At 41.9% G+C, this 10,362-nt stretch overlaps 1 protein-coding gene across 3 annotated transcripts in view; it reads left to right on the plus strand.

Moving 5' to 3' along the window:
• Positions 1-10,362, plus strand: part of LPIN1 (lipin 1) — a 750,916-nt gene that overhangs the window by 281,039 nt on the left and 459,515 nt on the right. Inside the window, exon 6 of one of the 3 annotated variants that reach the window (XM_044082232.1) lies at positions 9,374-9,481. The exons of the other annotated variants lie outside the window; for them this stretch is intronic. Within the exon in view, the coding sequence (XP_043938167.1) occupies positions 9,374-9,481 (108 nt within the window). The remainder of the gene's footprint in view (positions 1-9,373; positions 9,482-10,362) is intronic. 3 annotated transcript variants of the gene reach the window in all.

Raw genomic sequence — 10,362 nt, forward strand, 5'->3', positions numbered from 1 at the left:
TGCATTCAGTCATCACCAGAGCCTATCCTATCCCTTTTCTTTACCCACCTCAACAACAAAGAAACTCCCCAAGTTCCACCCCACCAAAGGAGAGCTTTGGCATTGGAAGTGGAAAAGTTGTTATCAAAGAGTTATCCAAAAGGTCTCACCAGATCAACAAGGGTTTGAAACTTATTCCAAGTTCTTTTTAGTGCCAGTCCTGGACCTAAGCTATCAGAATCGATTTGTCAAACACTTGACGTTCGGAATGGTCATGGTACAGTCCATTCTCACGCTACTAAGGAAGGATGACTGGATGTGACTAATAGACCTGCAGGATGTGTACTGTCATATCAAAATGAACAGACTATCCAGAAGGTTTCCAGGTTAATGGCTGGGAGCCAGTCATTTCCAAATCAGGACCCTGTCCTTTGGTCTCACCACAGCCCCCCTGATGTTCAAACGCATGACACTGGCGGCAGCTCATCTCAGATGGCAAGGGGTCACCCATCAGAATGACTGGCTTCTCACTGCTCCCACCAAGCATCTCCTAATTCACATCAGGGCTTTCCTCCTTAAACGTTGCTCCAAACTAGGCATTACAGTAAATTACAACAAGTCGCAACCATCCCTGACACAAGTCCTAGAGTTCATAGGCACACACTTGGACAGTACTTCCAAGATAGCAAAGCTACCACAAGCCAGATTATCTGTGCTGGAGAACCAAGCCTTACAACTGCTTTAATTTCAAAACCTCTGGCCAGGTTGGTGCTACAGCTTCTAGGTTTGATGGCAGCAACTATCAGTTTTGTCCCCCTGTATGAGAGTTTTGCAATGGATGTTGGCAGTCCAGTGGTCAATCAGATGCCAAACCATGAATAGTTAGATGTGATATCCAGTTGTTTTCATATGGGTAAGAAACACTCTTCTCTGTTATTTCTTCAATTATGTAAAGCCTTCCTCGAGGGTACTTTTCTTCTCTGACCCCTGTCAAAGGTTAATAACCACAAAAGTATCAGCCAAGAGTAAAACAAATAAGGAAAGCATACTTGGCTAAAAGCCAGCCACATAACAGGCAGTGTAGAGTAATGTATAACATATAAAATATAAAATAATTCATTGGCAAACAGATAATAGTTAATGCTTTTGTCCCTAGATACAAGACTTCATCAGAACTAAAAAAAAACAAATAAGCATTTCTCTCTTACATCATTTGGTAAGAAAACAGTCCAATCAGGGCATGAAAATAGATAATTCACTTTAGCTGTACACCAGTCAGAAGCCAATAAACCATAGAAGGAATGAGAGGTGAATTTAAAAAAGAAAAAAAAAGCTCCCTCCCTGTCAAAGATCCCACCCTTCCATGGGAATCTTACTGTTCTGTTGCAAGAGCGAACTCTGATCTCCATTCAAACTGGCAGCCAAAGTTAACCTAAAGTTGACATAATGGAAAACCATCTTTCTGGTGGCTATTACGTCAGCCAGAGGAGTATTTGAACTTCAGCCTTTGTGTTATCAGCCTCCATATATCATTTTTCATAAAGACAGGGTTTCTTTGTGTACCAATCCCTCCTTTCTACCTAAGGTGGCTAAAGAGGCAGCACTATATCAATCTATTCATTTACCAGTTTTCTTCCCTAGTTTCACTAATAAAGGGGAATATGTGCTTCATTTATTGATTGTATATGGACAGTTAAGATTTTACCTCCACAGAACAAAACCTTTTAGAAAGTCAGACCAATTATTTGTCTCCTTTTCCAAAGCAAAATTGGGTAAAGCTGTGTCAAAAGTTACATTGATGTGATGGTTAGCCTACTGCATTCCTCATGTTTATCAGAGCTTGAATTTACCAAAATACCCCCAAAAGCACATTCAACAAGATCGGTTTCCACTTCTGCCTTTTTGTCTAGAACATCAGTTGACAATATTTGTGCTGCTGCCATCAGAATTGATGGTCCGGTGATCATATTGTTGCTCACTACAAACTTGATGTTTTTTTTTTTTCCAGGAGTAGAAAAACCTTTGGTTCCACCATACTTTGAAATATCCTTCCATGTGGACCACCTTGGTATTCAAATAGCTGGGAACTCTGTCTGTTGTTAGAGGAATGGACAGAAGAGACGTCCGATACAAAAGTTATGTACTCACCATAATGATGCATCTTTGTTGTCTCTTTCCATCCTTCCTCAACTTGTCTCCTTCCTTTTCCCCTTCCATTTCATGGAAGATCTTCAGTTAGACTTCTGGTATATCCTTTACAACACTTGGAATTTCAGAGTAGACTGCCTAATTTCCTTTTTCTTTCACTGTATCATATAACTCTGCTGTAGGAAAACTCAATCTGAGGATCGGTTGGTGTTTACAGAGGATAATGGAAAGGGGAGGTCCCTGAGCTACGAATCCTAAATCTGGAAAACCGACAGTCAGATCTGAAACCATTGGTTGAGGAAGGGTGGAAGTAGACAATACAGGTGGCATCTTTATGATGAGTACATAACTTTTGTTTTTGCATAAGAATCCAAGAAAACCAGTGGCCACTCCTTGAGATCTTAGTTTTGTGTTAGAGAAGGTAACAGTTGCTCCATTTAAAACAGATATCTTGGCTGACTTGAGGATCTTAACATGGAAAACAGTTTTAGTGATTGCTGTGATCTCTGCAAGGACTTCTGAGTTGCAAGCTCTTATGGTTAGTTAATCCTATCTCATTTTCTAGAAATAATCATCCATTTGTCTAAAGTGGTATTCGAGTTTATTTTAAGCCAAACTATCCATCTCCCCATTTTCTTTCCTGAACCTAGAAATGAGGGAGAAAGGATGCTCCATACCTTGAATGTCTACAGACAACTCAAGTTCTATATTGACAGAACTAAATCTTTTTCATATCTTCAGATCCAATTGTTCATTTCTTGTAAACGAAGAAGGACTAGCCTGTGTCAAAGAAGACTATTTCTACCAAATGGTTGTCTAAGGCTGTTATCTTATGCTATACTCATAACAACAAAATTGTTGCAGGCAATATCAAGGCCCACACTCCCAGGACCTTGGCTTCATTTATGGCTTTTTGGAAAGGGTTGGATTCTAGAAGCAATAACCTGGACCTCCCTGCATACTTTCACAAAGCACTATAAGCTTGATTTCTTCTCGAGGTCTAAATCAGGTTTTGCAAGGATCATTCTCCAGGGACTGCTGGACTGTTCTGCTTTCACCTCCAAAATGTCGTAAGCTAGGATAGTCCTCCCATGTAGCTAAGGCTTTTGCAGAAGAGATCACTATGATTAAGATAGTACAACTGTGTAACTAAAGTAACTTTAACAGTAGATGCTTCTTCCCTCCATCCCCCTTGATTTTTTGTGCGATGTTATTAGTGTTTCACTGTTGCAGTCATTACATTTGGGTAATCTGCTGGCAGGTTGCCCTCAGTCGGCCTGATTAACAAAGTCTTGGGTCCTGCGTTGGTTGCTGTCCCTTCTTCCATGACGTCAGGTTGTCAGGGGTATAAAACATGCAGCCGACGCCATTACATCAGTCTTTCTTGCCGCGCGGTGCCCGAAGCAGAAGCAGTTTGCAAGTGCCGGTTGGCCGACTCCTGAAATTTTCGTTTTCGAGTTTCAGAACTGAAGTCTTCAACTAAAAAGCTAAGTACCCCATTGGGGAAAGTTTTTCTTGATCCTTACCGATGTCAGTAAAAGTTAATAATTGTATTACTTGTGGGAAGTAAATACCTCATAAGGATTTCTATTTGTACTGTATTCCTTGCCTAGGCCCTGACCACGACATACCTTGTTGTCGGTTTTGTGCTTTATTTAATCAGCGCACTATCCGTCATCGGTACATTTTTGCCTCTAAATATTTTAGTTCACGGTTTAATTATCCAGAAATGACGTCGGTTAGCAATCCGACTACCGGAATACCGAAAAAAAAAACGCAAAGAAAAAGACAGAGACAGGCCAGGTCCAAAACTGCCGACGACGTTTCTCCTAAGCCAGTCGCCAGTTCGCCGGTACTCAGTGAGGCACTTTTTCAGCCCTGATACCAGCTACTTCTAATTCGCAGGCCTCTACTGAGACCCATTTGGAGTCCAGTATGCTGCGAGATGCTTCAATTATGGAACCCGCAGATGTCTCTACCTTGGATGGGTCCGGAGCCGCTGTGCAGGCACCGGCTTTTGAGGGTGTATTCAGGCCCATAGATTTGTATATTAAACTGACACTATCTTCAGTATTAAGGCCAAAATATCGATCTCTGTAAAAAAATGACCCTCAGGCCACATGTGCAGGCCCCTATGCCTAAAAAACAAATGATCAAAATGGCTGAAGATTTAATTACTCAAATCAGGAATAGTCAAACCCCCTTCTAAGAGGCCTAGGGCTGAAATTGACTATGAATCTTCTGAACAGGACTCTGTTTCTTCTGACTCTTCTAATGAACAGGATTTATCCATACCTACTTATGAGGACTCTGATGCAGAGGATTCAATTTCTTTTGCTTCTCCCCCTGAGGATTTTTCTTTTGGGGAAACTTTACATACCTTAAGGGAACATTTCCACTGGGAAAGTCAGGATTTTTATGAATCCAAAAAGAGGCTTAGGGATTTTCTTCTTCTTCCTCAGCATAGGCCTTTGGCTATACCTCCTGTACTAGACATTGTTGATGATGTGTTTTCAGAATCCAGTATGGCCCCTGATTCTCTGCCTCCGGCCCCTTGTAAGCGAGACAGATACTACAGGGTTCCTGACTCCCACAAATTCCTTTTCAAAAATCCTGTTGTGGATCCTGAAACCATTTCTCAGGGGCCAAAGGGCATTAAGGCTTCTACTGCTAAAAATCCTACCCCTTCTGATTGAGATTCCAGGGTGCTGGATAGATGGGGTAAAAGGGTTTATACTTCTGCATCCTTGACAATCGGGGCTTTAAACTGTCAATTCCATATGCTAAAATGTCAGCAGCATATCATGGGACTGCTTAAACAGAAAATGATGTTGATTTCTGACTGTGTGGAAAATAAAGATTTACAGGATTTATTGCATTCAGCTGAACAAGTTGGAAAACATACTTTGCAATGTGGTTTTGATTCTTTGGAGGCCTCTTGCAGATCTCCTGTAACTGGATCTGTGCTTAGAAGGCAAGCTTGGCTCAAGGAGCACTCTCTGCCTGATCATGTTAAAGCAAAATTGTTGGATGCTCCTTTGCAGCAGGACCGTCTGTTTGGCAATAAGGCTGCAGAAGTTCTAAAAAAGATGGAAGATGAAGCTAAATCTATGCAAACTGTGAAAGATTTCTTACAAGTACAACCTCCAAGATTTAGTAGGCACTGGCCTACTAAGAACTGGTCCTTTCCAGTTCCTTCCAGAGTCACTCAAGCCAAACCCAGACATTCCAAAAACACCAGGTTTCAGTCCCAAGGGACTTTCAGAACTAAGCAATGGGGTGCCTCCTCTTCCAAATCGGGAAACAACAAGACACCTCCCTATGGTAAGTAGTCTCAATGACTTTCCTTTAGAATTACCAATCACTTAACTTTTAGCCGTCCCTTTGGGGGGAAAACTGGCACTTCATGCAAAAAACTGGCAACTAATAACCCAGGACAAATGGGATTTAAATATAATGTCCCAGGGATACAGATTTCATTTCCCCACGTTGCCAACTCCAAGCAGATGGCCAGACCTGCCCCCAAATCAGTGGGCGGAGGCTCAGAAACAAATATTGTCCCTCTTAAACATGGGGGGCTATTCAACTAGTACCAGAAGAGGAAAAGGGACAAGGTTTCTATTCCAGACTTTTCTTGGTGCCCAGAAAAGAGAAATCATGGCATCCAATTCTGGACCTGTCTACTCTAAACACCTTTCTGGACATTACAAAATTCAAGATGCTGACTCTTCACCATTTACTTCCTATGCTAGGCAAAGATGCCTGGTTGGCAACTCTAGATCTAAAAGAGGCTTACCTGCATATCCCAATCAGGGAATCTTGCAGAAGATACCTCCGCTTCAAAGCAGGCTACTTGCATTCTCAGTTCTCTGCACTGCCCTTTGGCTTATCTACTGCACCCCGGGTCTTTACAAAGTGCCAGTAATTGCATTTTGCAGGCAAAGAAATATTCAAATATATCCATACCTGGACGATTGTCTAATTTAGGTCATTCTTATAAAACATCTGGCATTTGTAAAAAGGGTTCTAACTTGTCTAGGGTACACCATAAACGAAAATAAATCACAACTAGTACCCTCTCAAAAAAATTACATTCCTGGGTGCAAGCTTGAATACAACTACCCAGATGGCTTACCTTACGCCAGAAAAGCAAATTCAGTTGGTGATTTACTTCAAATAGATGGCCACAAAAACCCTGCTATCTGCAAGACAGACACTGCAAGCTTGGGGTTCATGGCCTCTTGCATTCTTCTAATTCCATATGCAAGACTGCATATGAGGAAACTTCAGTGGTACTTAAAAAGTTTATGGAGTCAACTTTGTCACAGCCTGGAAACAATGATTCCTGTCATACCTTGCCTGCAACTAGAGTTCCTATGGTGGGCAGAGGCCTGCCACCAAAACAAGGGACTGCCATTCACAACTCCCCCTGCCGCCCAAACCCTAACTACAGATGCATCAGACTGTGCATGGGGGGCTCATCTGGCAGAGAAGTGCATTCAGGGCAAATGGAGCCTAATTCAAATGCACCTTCATATCAATCAAAAAGAAATGGTAGCTGTACAGAATGCACTGACAGCCTTCAAGGACTACCTTCATCCAGGGCAACAAATGGTAAAGATGGACAGCACCACAGTTATGTGGTACATAAACAAGCAGGGGGTACACATTTGTACCCCCTCTGCAGACAAGCCATGGCATTGTGGAACAGAAACAGAAATTTCATGGACCCACACGAATGGAAACTGGAACCACGGATTTTTAACATGTTGACACGCAAATGGGGGACCCCAGACATAGATCTCTTTGCCTCACCCCAGAACTACCAGTTAGACAAATTTTGCACAACAACTCCTCATAAAAAAGCCTGGAAAGTGGATGCGCTGTCCTTCAGCTGGGAAAACCTATCAGTCTATGCCTTTCCCCCTCTGCCATTGCGCTCCAAAGTTCTACTAAAAGTTAGACAGGACAAACCAAAAATTATTTTACTTGCTCCAGACTGGCCTCGCCAACACTGGTACCCACTCCTACACAGTCTGTCACAAACCTCTCCATGGCACCTGCCTCTGACTCCTTCCTTGCTGTCTCAGCAGAACACCCAAATTCTGCACCCTCAGCTCCAAACATTGAATCTTGCAGGTTGGCTAATCACTTAAATCTCCCCTTAGCATCCCTCAGCAAACCTGTGATTGATGTCATTTTAGAGGCGAGAAGACCTAGTACTAGAAACTCTTATGCTGACAAATGGAAAAGATTCTGTGACAGGAATCAATCTCAAGGGATGAGCACAGCAGTGCCCAATTTACCTCAGATTTTGCAATACTTAACTGAGATGCTTCACAAGGGCCTGTCTTTTTCTTCCATAAAAATCCATGCCTCAGACATTTCAGCTCACTACAACACAGAACCCCCTTTCTTCTCCTCTATTCAAGCAGTATCTCAGAGGGGCCAAAAACCTAAGGCCACCCAGGAAAGCTACAACCCCTGCCTGGGACCTTAACTTTGTATTGGAGAAACCCACGCTACCTCCTTTCGAGCCAGCTGCTACTGCAAACTTTATTTCCAGGAAAACAGCCTTCCTTTTAGCAATCACTTCAGCTAGAAGGATTTCTGAATTACAGGCCCTTATGGCAGTGGAGCCTTTCATCATCTTTCATGCGGACAGGGTGTCACTCAGGACCAACTCATCCTTCATGTCCAAGGTGGTATCCAATGTGGCTCTTAATCAGTCCATTCATTTGCCAACTTTCTTTCCCAATCCTCAGAACAAAGGGGAGCGCATTTCATTGGATGTACACAGACAACTTAGATTTTACTTGGACAGGACTAAAACTGGAAGAAAATCTGAACATCTCCTGGTAGCATTTGCTGCAGGGGCAGAGGGAAAGGCTATTTCAAAGCAAACCATTTCCAAATGGATAAGCCATTGTATTCATGTCTGCTATAAGCACCATGGAAAACCTATCCCCCAGGGGATCAGATCCTATTCCACCAGGGCTGCATCTACTTCTATAGCCTTTCTCAGAGATGTTCCTACCAGGGATATTCTAGAAGCTGCTACCTGGAGTTCAGTTCATACTTTCACCAAGCACTATCATTTACCTATTTTCTCTAAATCCAGAGCAGACTTTGCCACTGATGTTTTGCAGGGCTTTATAGCTTGTGCTAATGCTGTATAAATCCATCCTCCCAACCTTAGCTTTGAGAATCTACCCAAATGTAATAACTGCAACAGTGAAACATGAAGAACATAGTACAGTTGTGTACACTTACCATAAATGTAGATGTTTGAGTGTATTCACTGTTGCAGTCCTGGTTACCCTCTCTCCAGCCCCCTGTTTTTTCTCTTACTATGCCTCTCCTTTATTTTACTACACCTAAAAGCCCTTTTGGTGTATTTGCTTTTGTTTGGAGGTATATATTTTTGTGTTTTTAAATTATTTATATATATTTTGCTCCCCATTTGGGGGGCACCTGACATCTGGGGCAAGAAAAACTGATGTAATGGCGTCGACTGCATGTTTCATACCCGTGATGACCTGACGTCATGGAAGAAGGGACAGCGACCGACACAGGACCCAAGACTTTGTTAATCAGGCCGACTGAGGGCAACCTGCCAGCAGATTACCCAAATGTAATGACTGCAACAGTGAATACACTTGAACATCTACATTTATGGTAAGTGTACACAACTGTACTTTTTTTATGCCATAGTGTGGACATTTATTTTTTGCTGTTCCTAGTATTGTCCTTTAGGTCTCAGCCTCCCTCACTCTGTTGGCATGAAAGCTTTGAAGGGCTTTGCACTCAAGCCTGTCTTTTAGTCAACTCAGTTTGAGCTGACTGGGTTGGTGCGTGAAAGGTTCCGTGAGCCTTTGGAAGCTGGCTGGGTGATATCTGTGGCAGGTTGTAACCCATATAGCTTTGACTACTGTAGCAGTGATTTACTCTAACATCTGTTATGGTAAGTTTACTTATTCGGCTGTACTATCCTGTTGATGAAAAGCAGTGCTTACAGAATGTGCTTCTTTCAGTTTGCTCACTACATATTCCACATAGAGCTGAAACTTTCCAAGGTTGAAGGTATTGGAAGTGTGACCATTATTAATCTTGACTGAACAGTTAAACGTTAAAGCCATTTTATGCAGATATTCTTTGTATTCATGAAGATCAAAACTGTTTCTTTAAATTAAAGGCTGATCAGTGATTTAATTCTTTTTGTGTTTGAATTTGTTGCTATATCTAGTCTACCTGTAGAATGCAAAAGCCTAGCAGTTCACCTTCCTGTTCCTGCAGAAGGAGGCCTGTCTATATCCTGTCCACAGCAATCTTCTCATGGCCCTTCTTCAGACAGGTAGAGGCAGATTTGGAACTACCATCTTGGGTGTGGTTGTATCTCCTTAACATATTTTATTAACAACATACTAATGTAGTTTAAATGTAGTAAACTGTTCATTAATCCACTACCTTTTCCGTAAACATGGATGTAGCTAGGCATACACCATATAAGCTGTTGTGTATGGGAGTGAGGTGATCATTTTTTGATGTCCAGTGATATGCAGAGGTTTAGAAACCTCAGATTTAGTTGCAGTTGCCTCCATATGTAAGCATCCCAATTCTACATTCAGTGTACAGCTTGTACGACACTGTGAGGTGTGTCCTTCTGCAGTGCACCAACTTACCATCTAGTTTTGAAGCCAGAGCCCTCCTCTCACAATGGCCTTTCCAGCTTTCTGAGCCACTAATCTAACTCTGGTCATCTTGGGGTGCAATGTAGGGTGTAAAGCTTGTAAACTTGTTGCTTGTTTCAGGGTATTAGCTATGACACACCCTTACCCCTCTAGATAACAGGTAGTTTTAGAAAAACATAAAAATGTGATTGTTTGTGTAGAGTTTCTAGAAATTAAACTTAAATACGGCAGTTACCTTAACTCAGAAACTGGAACAACACAGAACCCATTATGTATTTTCATAAAACAATATTTTTTCCAGGAGTGTTGCTGAGTTCAAGTTTTTAAACAAAGCAGTCAGCACTGACTGGTTTGAAGTGCCTATGTAGTTGCTTTCCATTCTGCAAAATGGATCACTTCTCTTACATATATGTGTTTTACTCTGTGCATTCCTTTTGAATGCCATAAGCACAAAATTCTCTGTTCTCTTTTCTCTGAAAATGTTCAGTATTCTAGTTTTGGGCTTTAGCATACTTCAGTCACTTCAGTTAATGGCATGTCACTT

This window comes from Protopterus annectens, chromosome 1.part1 (genome assembly GCF_019279795.1).
Source record: "Protopterus annectens isolate FY-2018-M chromosome 1.part1, PAN1.0, whole genome shotgun sequence".
NCBI lineage: Eukaryota > Metazoa > Chordata > Ceratodontiformes > Protopteridae > Protopterus > Protopterus annectens.